Below are 15,360 nucleotides of genomic sequence, written 5' to 3'. Positions count from 1 at the left end.
GTATAAATTCGAACGTTATATAATCCTCAAAGTTAGCGGCTATACTTGCTAGACCGATTGCTATAATCAGTGGTATCTATTAACATGCTATCAAGTGTTTTATTTCGAGAATAAACCCAACCCCGAGGAATAAACCCAAGATTGGACTAAAAATCTTGGAAATTTCGAACTCGATTACGCCAACTCCGGCGCTAATACAACGGGAAGTGCAGGCCGGGTGATATCAACCCCGAGACCGCACACATTAATATAAGTTAACGAGACCGAACATCTGCCCTTATCCCTCTCTTTTGCAGTGAGAGGGCGTCCGATCTCCCCTTGTGCCGCAGGAGCGGGACGCCTAGCCTTTTCTTCCTCGGGGACATTATGCCACCCTATACATAAACCGAATGTTGAAAACTGTTTCGTAACCTTTTCAAGGAATTCTACACACCATTTACAGGGTTTCTGAGACCCATAAAACCTCAATATATGATTCTGCTTGTGTTTTGCTTTCGGCATAGTCCCTTCTTTTTCCTTCGGACGCCATATTCCATGAATCATAAGGTACCACACAATGACTTTCTTTTCTATATGACTACATTCATAATTGTGGACATCGTTCAGGGTCTTGTTCGGCCAGGATAGTACATTGTGACCATCGTATTTCATCTCTAGAATCTCTGATAATTCTTTTGCCCAGTCCCTCAGATTCTCATCTGGGTATGGAGATCTTTCGAGTCGATGCGTATTAAAGTAAGAGTGGGAGTCGCCTGTGAGGGGGATCTCACTGGTTTTGTATTTCAAGTCATCTTCGAAGGATGCTCCGCTAAAAGTGACCAGGTCGTTATACGGCCTGCCCCTCCTAGCGAGGCCGGCTGTTCGAACCTGCTCACTCGGTTTTGTTTTAGCACGGAGTAATGTCTTTTCCCACCGCTTCCCCTTTTGCTTTTCCTTGCAAACCCATTCGTCTTCCATCAAGTCGTGCATGCGTCCCCTGCTATAAAAACTTTTACTTTGGACCGAGGATGCTATATTCCAGGTGATGGCGCCGAATGTCTCATCCTCATCGTATATTTCCAGTATTTGTTGAAAAGAGTGTAGGTGCCCGATCCGCTTTTCCACGGTGTCTGACAGAGAACGAATAATATCGATCCGGTCGAATTCCAAAAGGCTATTGCGCGAACTAGGGTTCGGGCCTTCGGTAGATAAGTTAAGACTCGATAATGACTTTGCCAACCTCTCTGTACTTTCATGCATCTTGAATAATGAGGACTCTGGATCTAGTTTCCAGTATGAAGCCGGAAAATTTTCTCCCACGGTAACCCAATACTTCCCAGAAGGATGTAGCTGATATCCAATAGGTTGTTCCCCGGAAGTTGTGAGCTGATGGATGACATATGGGAATATCGCCTGATAGCGACGTGCTTCAGAAGAATCTTTACACGTATGCTCGTAAACTAAAGGATAACCAACATAGGGCGGTTTGGTATATTCCCATGAATCGTCCGATCCGCATCGAGGGCACCGAACAAGAAGCTCAGCTTCATTCCAAGCCCTGATCAAAACCGGCTCGCATGGGTTTCCCGATGTATAATAACTGTAACAAGCGTCCAGCATCTTAACGATCCACATCTGCCCAAGCTTAGCTACACTCTTCCACATCCTTAGCGCTCGTGGGTGTTCCGGAGAGCCCGTTAGGTTGCCAAATTTGGTAATGTAACGGTTCTTCAAGGTGTCTATAAGTTCTATCCAAAAGAACACGCTGTCGCTGAATTCCAGAAGCTCCTCAAGTCTTGTAAGTAAAGTGGGTTTATCCGTTTTAACTCCAATATTTTTTGCAATCCATGCGATGATTTTGTTCCCATCTTTTAACAGAGATTCCAGGGCGGACTCTGTTACCTCGATTATTGATAACGGTGTCGACATGTTATCGTTTTTTGGTATACGGAATTTAAAGCGCCTAGGATAAAATATAGAGAGGAGATATCTACAAGTAGATATCTTACGCTTCGGCCTTATCTAGATGGTTATGGCCAAAGACTGGTTGTAGTTCATATATTGTATTCTGCAGCCATGTGCTAGCTTTTATATCTTCAACCTCCCACCGTCCTGCGATATCACTGCCCATCCCACCCCGCACAAGGCTGAGCGGTTTCTATTACTCCTAATATCTAATCTGTGAATTCACCCGGGTTCCTGAAACTTTTAAGGGCGCAAGCCAGCTGACCATTACAATGCATAATATGCCAAATCGCCGTGCCGAAGGCAAAAAAAGTTGAATTTGGCTCCTCCCGGATGAAATAAACTCCGAAATATCGAGACCGACCTCTTAATTCCCTCATTCGAGTACCCGGGTGTCACAAGCCAGCACTGTGATGTAGAAAAATGCAACAAACCCAATCCACAAACATATATACTCAAGCACATCACAATACGTGCTAGAGGAGGGTCTGAAGTTCTAAAGGGTAACTAGCAGGTCATGGTTATTTATTTAATTCATATGGTGAATCGATGGGGACTCATGCCAAACTTAAAGCGCACTTTAGAATTTTTTCACAAATCTAACGTCGGACGCGAAAACTTCGCAAATTGGAGCGCGGGTTACGAGACTGTGACGCACAAACTTTACATTATGTAAAAGTGGTTAATTGTAAATATAAATTAGAAATTTAAAACCGAAATTCGGTAGAACATGGCAGCATTCTATTATCGTAACTCCAAATTAATTGGTAGAATCCTAGGCTCCCAAGGAAACAAAATATTAAAATCGAAGCCGTAAACAGTAAAACTGTCATAAGTCATCGAAACCGAGGAATCATCGACATGCCCAAGGGTATCGAGCCATCCTATACACAAATTAAACTCGCGTGCGACATATCGCATAAACTTTTGACACCATTCACATGGCTGTTGGGACAAGTAGAGTATTAGTACGTGATCCGGTGTCCTCCTTGCTTTCCGTAGCTTTTCCTGATTCGCGTACCAGATTCCATGAGTGTGAAGATAGCTCACTATGAGTTTCTTTTCCACGTGGTAGTGCTCCAAATCAAGTACGTCTTTTAAATTTCTGCCGTCGGACCGAAGATTCTTGTGACCTTCATATCCAACCTCCAAATACCCCGATAGCTCTTTACCTCGGTCCTTTAGTTCTTCACAACTGAAAAGGGGCCTTTTAATGTTGGGCTGTTCTCCGTGGGGTTCGTTGCACTTCCCGCCTTTCGGGATCAGTGAGACCTCATGACTTGTTCCGCTGAAGTTTGCGACAATGTCGCGGTGGTTGCCTGTCCATAAGATACCACCGGTTTGATAGCTATTCGCATATGTAGTTCTGGTTTCGAATAGATTCCTCGCCGGCCGTCCTGGTGTGATTTCTTTGCAAATCCACTTTTTCTTCCACTTTTGGTTGCCAGAACTGAAGGTGAAGTCTAGCTCATCTTCTGACCGATTGTTGTACCAGGAGAAAACAGGAAGCTCCTTGTCAAAGATATGCACAATTTTCCTCAGATGACCCAGAATATCGATTTGTGTTTGAATCTTTTTGGATAGAGCTTGAAGGACATGGGTTTTTTTAAACTTCATCGGCTCATCGATATCGAGCCGTGAAAAGATTTCCGCTAATGAGTCAACCTCTTCACCTTTTGACTTCGAATTCTTCTCGCCCGAGGGTATGCTCGGTCGAAAGTATCCGGTAGCGAACTCTTCCCCGAGGGTAATCCAATACGAGCTCTTATCGGTATGTCTCTCTAGTGCGATAGGAATTCCCTTTAGTGTTAGAGGGTGGATAATGTCCGGGAATATCGTTTGATAATATCGTGGCTCGGATGAATCGTGGCAATCACACGCTAAATGTACTTTGTATATCAACGGATAGCCAAGGTACGGTGGTTCCTCGTATGGCCGCGAGTAGGGAGCTTTACATTCAGGACAACGAAGGCCAATGTCGTTTTCGCTCCAGGCCTGGACTATAACCGGGGTATAGCTCGTTTCTGAGGCATGGAATCGATAACACATCTCTAAAGCTCGAGTAATCGATTCTTCTACCACCGCAGCTATTTTCTTGTAGACTGAAATCGCACGTGGCTTTCGACTTTCTTCTGGGTAGGTTGTCAAGAATGCTATGTAACCAAATATAATATGCGTGCGTTCGAGGATATCGTCAAATATTCTTGAAAGCTGACCGGAACTCGTTATGGGAGCCCGTCCGTCATCTGTAGTGGCTGAAGTTTGCGCCCATTTAGGATCCAGCTCCAGTTGCTCTATTTCATCGCGGAGTTTCTTCCCTTCTTCCTGTATTTCACCAAGGACGTACTCGACCACTAGTTCTGGATCTTCTTCTGCCATCTTGAGTTATCCTTCCAAGTCTTTTTGACGAAATCGATAAGATTTATAAGGAGATATGATTGACAAAATTTAAAGGGTTAGGGAAAGGGTACCACAATAGTGTAAGGAATGGCTCGTGATTGCTCTTGTGTGCCCGATGTAAACACGCACCGAGATATATATTGCCAATTCCCCTCTTTGACATTCGGCATAGATCATGACGGCATACAAGGCTGACCGTAACAAAAAAAATGTGATATACTGTATCCGATCCTGAAGTGCTCCTTGCCGTGCCACCGGCCGGCACAACTACAGGCAACAGGAAACCTGCAGAGAAACATCAAAAGGATGTACAATTAGGCACCTTTGTATTTACTTGTCCCCCGCTTTGTTGTAGATCAAGACCCCTCTGAAACAAAAGGCCTTGGTATGGTAAAACGGTCTGATTCAGGATGCACTGGGCACAATTTTAGGATCGAACGTTTGAAAGGTAAATACGTAATATGCAACTGCACATGTCCATGTGTTCCAGAAAAATACCACAACCCTTCGAACCCGTAGCGTTCAAAATATGGTAGTGCAATTAATACTATGTGATATATCGATAGTACGGGGTTTTGTTTCGTTATTTTATATTCATTTCCTTCTTCTTTTGTTTTGCCCCGCGGCTTGTAAAGTTGATCGTATGTCTATATTAACTCCCCCCGTAGTTGTTGGAGGGGAGTTTATCGTAATCGTCGAATGGTAGACTAAAACTTGCGTTGTCACCACTTACCAAACTTTCTGTGCAACCTCAAAACGAAACTTCGGAAACCGGCTTTTCAACTGCAATCCATCCTGCCGCAAAATCTTCCACCACCTCGCCACCACCCACCAAATCCACAACAATGGGCCTCCTCTCGTACCTCGGCTTCTCCTCCACCTCCCCTGCACCCAAAACCACAGCACCAGACCGATCCGAACGTGCCAAATGCTGGGAATCCCGTGATTTATTCTTCACCTGCCTCGACAAGCATGACATCCTCGATAGCATCAAGGATTCCGATCTTGCGAATAAACAGTGTGGTAGTCAACTTAAGTTATTCGAGAGGGATTGCGCTAGCAGCTGGGTACGCATCTTAATCTTATTTATTACATACGGGGAAATGACTAATTATGGCCGGAATAGGTCGAATACTTCAAAAAACGCCGAGTGCAAGAATATAAAAAAGCGAAATTATTAGAACAAATGGAAGCAGAAGGTGGACAGCCACTGACCGCTGTGACCGTAGCATCGGATCAAGTATCGAAGAAGTAAATCGATATACGTACCATATCGAGGACCTGGGTTTTATATACGATACGACATTCGAAGTCTCCGCTTTCCTTCTTCTTTCAAGTTCGGAAATTTTTATCTCTGTCGGTGTTACGGAGTTTACCGGGGTTTGGTTTTACTGATTAGTTGGGGAGACCGATTATACAACGATGATATGTAAGATATGGAATCTGTTGGGTGCCTGATCTTCAGATTCTGTAGGACCGGGGAGACTAATGTTTGGATCAGGACTTCGGTGATGCCTGCCTACATGTACATACGACCGCCAAAAAAAGCCATCTACTTGTGATACAGAGTAATGTGATAGAATCGAGGGTTCAAAGGCCCGATTAAATTCCACCCAGCCATCGAAATTGACCTCCATGATATGAATGAAAAGGGCCTTGAAAGCCTGGCCCTTCAACAAGAACAAACAATTGCAGGTGAGCAAAAGAAAAAGAGAGATGAAACAATAAGAAAACCCAAGACGAATAGATATCAATGGAACAATAGAGAAAAAGACCAAAAACAACCATACGCCGCCATATAACTGTAAATGTAGATGCAAAAAGTGTGTTTTAAAAAAGATGATAACATCCCTTTTATAAAGACCAACATCCCCTCTCATTTAATTAGTTGACCCAACGATGTAGGAATGCAACGTGCTATGAGGCACAGAAAGGAAAGGTCATATCCGCCATTATCGCTTTTGTGAGTAATGAGCAATGGAAAAAAAAAAAGGAAGGAAACAGAATGGAAGCGCCTAGAATCTAAACATTCGCGCGGGTGTCTCTTCTACCCTCTGAAGGTTTCCAATATCACACCAATTCGATACAGGCTAGGACTCATGTCAGCAAGAGTTACTAGGGAATATATCCGCTGGTCCGAAGGATATATAAGAGACTTACCAAACAAGTAAAATACCGACACCATTTGCACTCCCCATTGAAGATGTAAAAGTTCCTCAACAGCAGGACAAAGGCAATAACGGCCAAAGCCAGCATACCCGCACGGATCAACCACCAGACCCACCAGAATGGGTTTCGCCCCCTAAAGAACCCAACGGGGTCTCGGAATAATCTTCTCAGCCCCTGGTTTTGAATCGCCGCCGATGACATCGAGTTGTAGGCGTCTCCTTTTCCAATTTTGGATTGTAATGCAGGCGGAGACCTCATGAACGCAAGGCCCAAGGCGATACCCATCAAGAAACCACCAATGTGTGCAAAATTGTCGACACCGGGGAGTAAACCAAGAACAAAGGAGATCGCAAAGTCGATGATGAGGAAGATCAAATCTTTAACCGGCGATTCGCGTTGTTTCCACGTGTAGAAGAGGTCGAGAAGAACCAACGCCAGTATACCAAACAGAGCCCCGGAAGCACCGGTGCTAGCCAAACCCTGTGGTGCAAAGTTGCCACCCAAAACGAACCCGAATATACCAGAGGCGATGTATACAATTGCGAACCTGATGATCCCAATTTCCCGTTCCATATCCGTTCCAAGGCGTAGTTGGATCAAAAGGTTGAATGCGATGTGAATGAGACCGGCGTGCATGAACATGGGTACGATGAATCGAAACCATTGGTCCGGAGTCGTGAAGTCCGAGAACCCACAAAGTTGTTGGATTGAACATACGGTCCCGTCTTTCGTAGAAATAGTAGCCGTCGTCGCGTTCGGGCAGGCCCATGGCTGCGCAACGCTGGATCCGACGGTGAGGGTGTCCTTCATACAGGGAACGAATCTGGCACCCATGTTGATCATGACCCACGGTGAGGGGCCGATCATCGGGTTGAAATTCGGTTTGGTTTGGATCGGTGAGCCTGTAAGTTGGGCATTTTTGACGATTTCAGCGATGAAGACGGCGACCTGGATCAAGGAGACGGTATAGCAGAAGAAAGGGATCGTCCTATGTCGTTTTCTCGCCCAGAACCCATTTTGTTTTTCGCGCATCGGAGGAACCGGCTGTGGTAAGGAGCCGTTGTTTGTGTGGTAGGCCGGCATGTGTGAGGCACCAGCCATGTGCTGAGGGTGTTCCGATAGAGGGATGTTTTCGCTATAGGTTCGATGGGTGTCGTATGCTCCGTGGTATGAAGTGTCTTCCTGAGATGAGTATGGCTCCTCGGAAGGTTTGTAGGTTGTGCGGACATCTTCAAGGGAAGGGTTGTAAGGGGATTCATTGTTGCGGTACGGGGAGGGATTTGAGACAGTGGGTGGAGATACAGCCGTGGCGGAAAGGGGGGTCTCGTTTTGCGTACGGGTCGCAGGGTTGTAGTAGTCGTAAGCGGCCATTGTTTGCTATTGGAGGGTCACAGATTTGCAGCCAGCGATCATGCAAATTTGCGAGCGAACGCCAAAACCATAAAAAATCGGCCGTTGGGTTGTTTCGTTTCCTTTTCTTTTGAATCACGGGGATTTCCACAATAGGACTACTTTTAGTAGATTTGTGACAGTGTCGCGAGATGAGGATGTTGGAATGGGGAATGAGCAGACGAAGTTTGACTGGGAGAAGCGGGCGGGTATGCGGTGCTCCCGTGGGTATCAGAGTCAGGAGGAACGTCCAAACGACCAAGCACAAACAAGCGTCGATGGCTTGATATTGGCAGCAAAGGAGAGAGATATGATGAGGGATGAGAGATGAAGGATGAGAATTGTCGGTGGCAGTCCTCCCCAAGCCCTTGCAGTTGATTATAGACTAGATATGGTTGGTTCGAATTCCGGAGATAAGTTAGGAGAATTGTCCGCGGAAAGAAGCTAATCGTTAATAACGTATGTAGTACATCGATAGAGAGATATATTTGTATAGGGTATATTAATTAAGCGGAGGGCTGAAGAAAACAAAAGAAGCAGAGGTGTTTCAGATTTGCTCTCGCTTTTCCTGCAGAGTGCTAAGCTTGCTCCAGGCGGCGCCTCCGTTCAAAGATAAATGCAGACGTATGTAGATATCATGCAGGTGTGAATTCAAAAATGCAATTATGTCGAAGTTGGGTTTGGATTTTGAAGTTGAATCTGAGGTTGAACGATGTTGGAGAGAAGAAGAAGCAGGCCGAATTCCTTATAAGGCTTGTCCCTCCTCTTCTTCTTCCGTCGAATAGTACACACTAACTATCACAGCACTATCACTATCACGCCGACTTGGTTTCCTTTTTGTTTTTTTTCCTGGCTGGCACACCATTGTATACACAGTACCGCCTGAATTCTAAGCCGTCAGGTCGGTCAAAGTATTCCTGCCGATGAAGAAAAACTCTGCGGGGCTGGGCATCCTTGGACGATAGTTAGGGCTTGGGAGTGGTGAACGGTTTGGTTACGTTAACCATTGTTTCTATATTTGTAAAGACAAGACAAGCAAGGAGGGGGAGGATCTTTCGACCAAAGGCTGAACAATGAGCCTTGAACCTTGAACCCACTGTCAACGTCATCAGGCTTGAAGTCCCAGCTAGCCGGGTTCGTTTTCCTCGAACGGTTCCGGGCCTTGTCCGCCAAGGCCTTGGTCCCGAGGAAGCTGGTTCTCTCCGTCGGTCGTTCGGCCGGTCTGTCTGTTTTAACACTTGACAATAAACGTTCGTATCAAGCTGAATAGACTGACAGATATGTCGAATTCGATCATACGATATGCATTACGGGTGAGATGGGCATATGCCTGTTTCCGAGACATACCACACCCCCATCATAGACAGCAGAGACGGAGCTAAAACAGCAACGGTCAGAGTAGCCAAACTGCATATGCCATTCTGCCGTGGTGGCGTTTTTTTAAGGGACCGTTTCGAAGACCGACTGAGGTGCAGTGCGCTTTGATAATCAGCTCGAATTATTATTATATCAGCTTTGTTCTATTACTTCAGTCAGCAAACCGGTCGGACGGCAAGTCAGGGGGGTTGGGGATACTCCTTACCCGCATAGTAAGTAAGTACTTACAGACATGCTGCAGGACCGCATATTGGATTGATCGATGGGTGCATGTCCAGCCAGCAACTCCCAACACATTCCGCTGCCCGCGCACCCCAGCGCCAACCCGTGTCAACCAGCCAACCTTCCCCAAAGAGCCTCTCCAGAGCCTCCTAACCACCGTCAACGTCGTCGTCGACGGCAACAACACCAACAAACATCCCAACCATGCCCTCCTATCAACCCGTCAACTCCTCCCGTCCCTCCTCCTCGAGCTCAAACGACTCCTCCCGTTCCCGTCCATCCGGTGGGCCTCCGAAATATCCCAGTCGCCGTCCCCGTCTTCTCCGACGTCTCGATAACCTCTTCTGCAACTGCATAACCTACTTCCCTCTTGCCATCGTCTATGGCGCCACGGCATGGGCGGTATGGGTTGAAGCTTATAGCATCTCATGGAAGTCCATAGGAGGCCCTCGGGGCCATTTTTTGGCTTTCGTGGGTATTTGGTTGTATTGGATGCTTAGCTGGAGCTATACCGTAGCTACGTTCTCCAGCCCTGGTACTCCTTTGGAGCAGGTGAATACATCTCACCATCATCACCGTGGGTACAATCCATAGCTAACGAGTTATAATTATATCAAGAAATCCAAATACTCCACCCTCCCAACTCACTCCCAATCTTCCATTACCGTCAAAGCATCCGGCGAGGAACGCTTCTGCAAAAAATGTCAATGCCGAAAACCCGACCGCACCCACCACTGTTCGACCTGCAACACCTGCGTCCTAAAAATGGACCACCATTGCCCCTGGCTAGCTAACTGTCTGGGAATCACAAACTACAAACCATTCGTCTTATTCACCTTCTACCTATCCGTATTCTGTATATTCTGCTGCGCCGTATCGAGTATTTGGATCTGGGATGTAATCTTCAAGGATTCCGGGTTTGCGGAACAATACATGCCTGTCAATTGGATCTTACTCGCGGTTATTAGTGGTGTAATCGGTATCGTGATCTCCGGGTTTTCCGGGTATCATTTTTACTTGGTGTTTAAAGGGGAAACTACGATTGAAAGTATGGAGAAGACTAGATATCTCGCTCCGCTCAAAAAACGAACCATTCCATGGGGTGCAAATCTTGTCGGTGGAGGTGGAGGTGGTGGCAATGGAGTTATGGGACCAAATGCATTGGAAATGAGGGAAAGGGAACGATATAATGAATACCTGATCGAGGAAACTTCGAGAGAGATGCCGAATGCGTTCGACCTAGGTTGGAAAAGTAATTTCGTCCAAGTTTTTGGTCCCCAGCCGGTTTTGTGGTTTGTACCCGTCAGAAACTCGATTGGTGATGGATGGGTATGGGAAACCAGTCAACGATGGAAAGACGCTCAGAGAGAGATGCAAGATAGGAGGAGACGGGAGGCAGCTGCGGAACAGGAGAGGATGAGAAGAGCCGGATGGGGTGGTGATGAAATCGAGGAAACTGCTGTTGGAACAAACGGATATGCGGGATCCAGAGCTACACCTTGGACACGACAGGCAATCACCGGCTTCCCTAGTCCCGGGGAAATGCTAGGTTCCAGCAAAGTAGCCAGGATACTAGGAGCCAGAGAAGAGGAATTCAGTCACGGCCTCGGAGGATCGCGGTATTCCCCCAAGGTGGCAATGCATAACAAGGAGATGACCATGTGGATGCAGGACTTAAAGAAGAAGAAACAGGTCATGAGTAGGGACGAATTAAGCGAAGAGGAAGATGAAGCCGACGACTATGATACCTCCTCGGACGAAACTGAGTTCGATACCAAAAAGAAAAATGGCGAGAGCTCTAGGAGTGCTCCTAGGGTCTCTACTGTAAACTCCTTGAATCGGAAGGAAGTTGATACCTGGAGCGAAGGATGGTAAAAAAATTAAAAATTAAAAAAAAAATAGAAATAGAAATAAAAATAAAAATAAAAATATAAAATAAAAATATAAAAAAAGCTTGAACAAGAAAACTTCCCGGAAGGGAAGAAAAAGAAGAGAAGGACATTTAATTCCGTAATGGGTTCTAATCATTGATGAGAGATGACAGGAATTATCGGGGCATTTCATATACCCTAAAGGTTGTAGACACATTTGTATTTTTATATTCCGGCGGTTGACATAGCTATAGTTCTGGGGGCGCTTCGGATCCTTTCCTCTTGTTCTCTTTCTTCCTCCTTTTTTCCTTCTTGCTTCGGATGTCAACTTAGCGGTGCACTGTAGCATAGCTCCCTGTCACAGCGACCGTTTTAATGTTTAGCAAGTGAACCTTTAGCAAGTGCATGGTAGTCTCTTTAATATTCACATCTATCAAGCTACAGCTACCTAGGTAGTTACTTAAGTGACAATCCAAGTAGGTACAAAGACCGGCGTAGGTGGACCCTTTGAAATAAAACAGCAATGAAGAACTCCCGAACTCCCCCATAATAATACTAAGAAAGAAACGAAGAAAGTCAAACAACTCCCCCTACCCCCCGTTCCCAGCTAAAACCCAACCCGTCCGTCTCCGCCATGGCCAAAATAGTCCTACACGCTTCCCGAAATCGAATAATAAGCATTCTCTCTTACATCTTCTTGATAACCAAGGCAATCAGAATGGCCAAGAGCGCTCCGATCGCTAGATCGATATATCCGTTCGTACGATCTTCGTTTGTAGCGTTGGCCAGTTGCATGGGTACGGCGCCACCGATGACCGGTGCAGGGATATTTCCCGGACCTCCCGCGAGTGCTTGCTGCTGTGGCTGTTGCTGCCCATGGCCAAAGGGTATAAACATCGCTGGTTCTTGCTGGTCATCTCGCTGAGCAGGTGGTCTTTGCTGTACGGCTGTTTGTTGCTGCTGTTGTTGTGGTTGCTGTGGGGGTACCGGTGCTCCTTCCGGTGGGGATGATTGAGGCACCGACTGTTCCGAAGGTACCACAGACGACGATGTTGTGGCTCCTTCTCCTTCCTCCTTCTTCTCAGCATCGTTACTCGGCTTCATCTCATCTTTATACCCAAAGCGTAATTCCGGTGGAACCTCAGGTTCTGAGCTACCGCCTTCTCCATCCTCCGGTATCATCATCTCCTCTTCTTCACCACCTCCGCCGCATTCTGAACACTTAAAATCCCTTGACTTTGCTGCCAAATCTTTGCGTATTTCGTCGTTACAGGCGAGACCACCGACTTGGCCCTGTGGGTCGGCGTCCATGTGTGCTCTCAAAGCAACTATACACCCCCATATCAGCATTGTCATGATATCAGCAGGAATGTATATGGGGAAAGAGAGAACATACTCAACGCCAACCGAATACTCCAGCTCGGCTGCCAAGTCTCCTCGTGGAACCCGGAGATGCTCAAACAAATATCTCTATTGACTTCAAACCGTCCCGATGGGGTCAAAAGCCTAAACATCGGCGGTCGCATCGGATAATTGGGGGATAAGATAATGCGTCCGTGATAGAATCCACCGTCGAATGGTGAGGGCGCCGGAGGCCCTCGGAGTGTGAAGTGCCATTCGAAGAGGTCGTGATCTAGCGGGTGGGCTGTGAAGTCGCGGGATGGGGAGTTGGCGATTTCTTGGGCTTCTTTGACTGTATTGGACGGAAGGTTATGTTAGTAAGTAGAAGTATGGGAATGGAGAGGGAGGGGGCAACGGACGTATACGGCGGACTCCCGGTGAGCTTCTATTGTATTTCTTAGCGGTTGCCATGGCGGTGGTTGTGATGGTTTTGGTGGTGATGATGATTCGGTGACGGTGTTGAGGCAGTTATGCCCCCGATAGACTGGGTGATGTTGTTTAGGTATACCGACGGGGTGAGATGGGATATGAACTACTATTGCTTGGGGGGGGGTGTCAGGTCGAGGGTAGGTGCAGAGTAAAGTATAACTCTTATTCACTTGGGGCCGGAGTCCAGTTGTTACGACGACCGTTGTTCTGTTGGTTGGGCGGCAAACCGTCTACCGTGGCAAAAAAACGACGCAAGTCGCTCGTTCAATGATCTGATCTGATTGATCATTTACGATATCCCTCGAACCAGGTCGGTGACTATTCGATGTTTACAGCGCCTGGTTGCGATTTGTAACAAGCCAGGCTGGACAAGACCCATAGCTTAGTCTCGTCTTCGGAATAAAGCATCGTTCGTTCCCGGCGCCCCGGTCCCAATCGGGGCTCTCGTCCCATCAATCCATGCAACGCAAGAAATCCAACAAAGGTTCCAAAAATACCTGGAACAATTATCTCATTAAAGAGACCAACCAAGTCTAGTTAATTATGCGTCCATTTTCCATAGCAATGTAGATGATTACTATATTATTCGCTCGTGCGTTCCAAGCTATTGAAAAAATGGGTTCTGTGGATTGGGATGGATAAACACCTCGAGCCCTCATACGATATGTGGAATCTATAATTATATGGCTCGGTAATTATTGCAGTTATAAATTGTGTATACTTCAGCTACTAGTCCTAGGTATATACGTACGTATTCCAATGGTGGAGATCCCAAGAAGGCGCAAGGCCCGGCCCTCTAGCTAGTATGTGCACGTAAACGTCCGCAGGTTCTAAGAACTATAGTTGCTCCAGGAAAAAAGCTCGGAACCACAAAGAAACATGAAAGGAAAAGAAAATATATCCTCGAGGCTGGAAGAAAACCTACTATTCCAGTGAATAAAAAACCTTTACATGGCACCCTCCATCAAGGCGGAAGGCCGGCCTTCACCGGCGGCACATTCGTATACGGCGGCTCCGAATTATCCCTAAACTCCGTCGGTGGACCATCTTCAAACGGTGGATTGAAGAACCATTTCTGTGTCGTACACTTAACAGCAGGACTAATCCCACCACCATCATCCCTATCAAACGTCGATAACCCTACATACTTCGAATCCACAAGTCTCAAATGTTCAGGTACAGTATACTCCTGATAAACCGCTCCGGGAACAGCTCTAACCGTCGTAACATTCTTCCCCTCGTCGTACTCATTAGGTCCCCAACATGCACCGGTATACATCGCTGGAACAAAAGGACCGAACGGTTGATCTCTTGCCGTGAAATAGAATATCCAGAGTTGTGTAGGATCTCGACCGGAGTAATCGCATTCTTCGGATCGTATGGCGTGTTTTATCGTTTCGATATTTGCTGATTCGTCGGCGTCCCTGTCCGCGACTATCGCTAGACATCGTTTCGTACGCATATTTTGAAGTTGTCCTAGTCCGTAATCGTGGAGTGCTACTCCGAAGGGATTGTAATTTATCAATTCTCCTTCTTTGCCCTCGGATCCGATAAACCCCCACATCGATCCAGCCGTACTCTTATCATTATCGTGATCAGGAAGACATTTTATTTCATCCCGCCACCGTCGGGGATCATACTGATCCTTTGGTTTATTATTAATCTCCCAGATGAGTTTTGGGTTCGTAATCTCGCGGACACCGACGGGTTCGTGTCTTCCGGATGAATCCAGCGGGGCACCGTCGTAAAGACAGAACCCTCCCCAAAATTCGGGATAGGTACTTGCTGCGCTGTCGAGGTATTGAAGGTCCGGGTTATGTTCGATGGCGATGAGGTTTCCGTGCCAGACTACCGTTTGGGCTTGGTCTCTGTACATTGCTGGGGTATCTTGGAGTGCTCCTGCAGATGTAAGGTGGTTTGTGAGAAATATAGAGTAGAAAACAGCCTGCCAGAACTGCTGGCGGCGTTTGGGAAAGGTTTGAATCATTTGATGTCGGTATGTAATTGTTTTTCAAGATTTTGATAGTTGTCGATTTCGAATTCTCGCCATTCCTTATCCAAGAGGATTAGAAAATAAATCCAAAAGGATAGCTGTGCGGACGAGGCTCAGTATTACAATGCCCACGTATGCGCATCAAATAAAAATATCTCACCAAAG

General features: G+C 46.5%; 7 protein-coding genes across 7 annotated transcripts; 2 read left to right on the top strand and 5 right to left on the bottom strand.

The window, feature by feature from the left end:
• Nucleotides 1–174: 174 nt before the first annotated feature.
• DFL_007043 (uncharacterized protein) lies at nt 175–1,908 on the bottom strand (the record flags this gene model as incomplete). Its single annotated transcript, XM_067636564.1, has 1 exon — nt 175–1,908. The coding sequence occupies one exon, from the start codon at nt 1,906–1,908 to the stop codon at nt 175–177; it is 1,734 nt and encodes a 577-aa protein (XP_067488167.1).
• Nucleotides 1,909–2,688: 780 nt separating this feature from the next.
• DFL_007042 (uncharacterized protein) lies at nt 2,689–4,323 on the bottom strand (the record flags this gene model as incomplete). The annotated part of the gene is made up of 1 exon (XM_067636563.1): nt 2,689–4,323. The coding sequence occupies one exon, from the start codon at nt 4,321–4,323 to the stop codon at nt 2,689–2,691; it is 1,635 nt and encodes a 544-aa protein (XP_067488166.1).
• An 866-nt stretch (nt 4,324–5,189) lies between these two features.
• On the top strand, nt 5,190–5,906 carry DFL_007041 (uncharacterized protein; the record flags this gene model as incomplete). Its single annotated transcript, XM_067636562.1, has 4 exons — nt 5,190–5,411; nt 5,471–5,595; nt 5,744–5,773; nt 5,846–5,906. The coding sequence occupies 4 exons, from the start codon at nt 5,190–5,192 to the stop codon at nt 5,904–5,906; spliced, it is 438 nt and encodes a 145-aa protein (XP_067488165.1).
• A 453-nt stretch (nt 5,907–6,359) lies between these two features.
• On the bottom strand, nt 6,360–7,884 carry DFL_007040 (uncharacterized protein; the record flags this gene model as incomplete). Its single annotated transcript, XM_067636561.1, has 2 exons — nt 6,360–6,434; nt 6,505–7,884. 2 exons carry the CDS (start codon nt 7,882–7,884, stop codon nt 6,360–6,362), a joined length of 1,455 nt encoding a protein of 484 aa, XP_067488164.1.
• A 1,821-nt stretch (nt 7,885–9,705) lies between these two features.
• On the top strand, nt 9,706–11,376 carry DFL_007039 (uncharacterized protein; the record flags this gene model as incomplete). The annotated part of the gene is made up of 2 exons (XM_067636559.1): nt 9,706–10,053; nt 10,120–11,376. The coding sequence occupies 2 exons, from the start codon at nt 9,706–9,708 to the stop codon at nt 11,374–11,376; spliced, it is 1,605 nt and encodes a 534-aa protein (XP_067488163.1).
• Nucleotides 11,377–12,059: 683 nt separating this feature from the next.
• DFL_007038 (uncharacterized protein) lies at nt 12,060–13,184 on the bottom strand (the record flags this gene model as incomplete). The annotated part of the gene is made up of 3 exons (XM_067636558.1): nt 12,060–12,700; nt 12,769–13,065; nt 13,133–13,184. 3 exons carry the CDS (start codon nt 13,182–13,184, stop codon nt 12,060–12,062), a joined length of 990 nt encoding a protein of 329 aa, XP_067488162.1.
• A 982-nt stretch (nt 13,185–14,166) lies between these two features.
• On the bottom strand, nt 14,167–15,189 carry DFL_007037 (uncharacterized protein; the record flags this gene model as incomplete). The annotated part of the gene is made up of 1 exon (XM_067636557.1): nt 14,167–15,189. One exon carries the CDS (start codon nt 15,187–15,189, stop codon nt 14,167–14,169), a length of 1,023 nt encoding a protein of 340 aa, XP_067488161.1.
• Between the last annotated feature and the right edge of the window lie 171 nt (nt 15,190–15,360).

The sequence above is a fragment of the Arthrobotrys flagrans genome (genome assembly GCF_004000055.1).
Source record: "Arthrobotrys flagrans strain CBS H-5679 chromosome Unknown unitig_8, whole genome shotgun sequence".
Taxonomy (NCBI): Eukaryota; Fungi; Ascomycota; class Orbiliomycetes; order Orbiliales; family Orbiliaceae; genus Arthrobotrys; species Arthrobotrys flagrans.
Note: the sequence above shows the minus strand (reverse complement) of the source record. Positions and strands in the feature narration are given on the sequence as shown.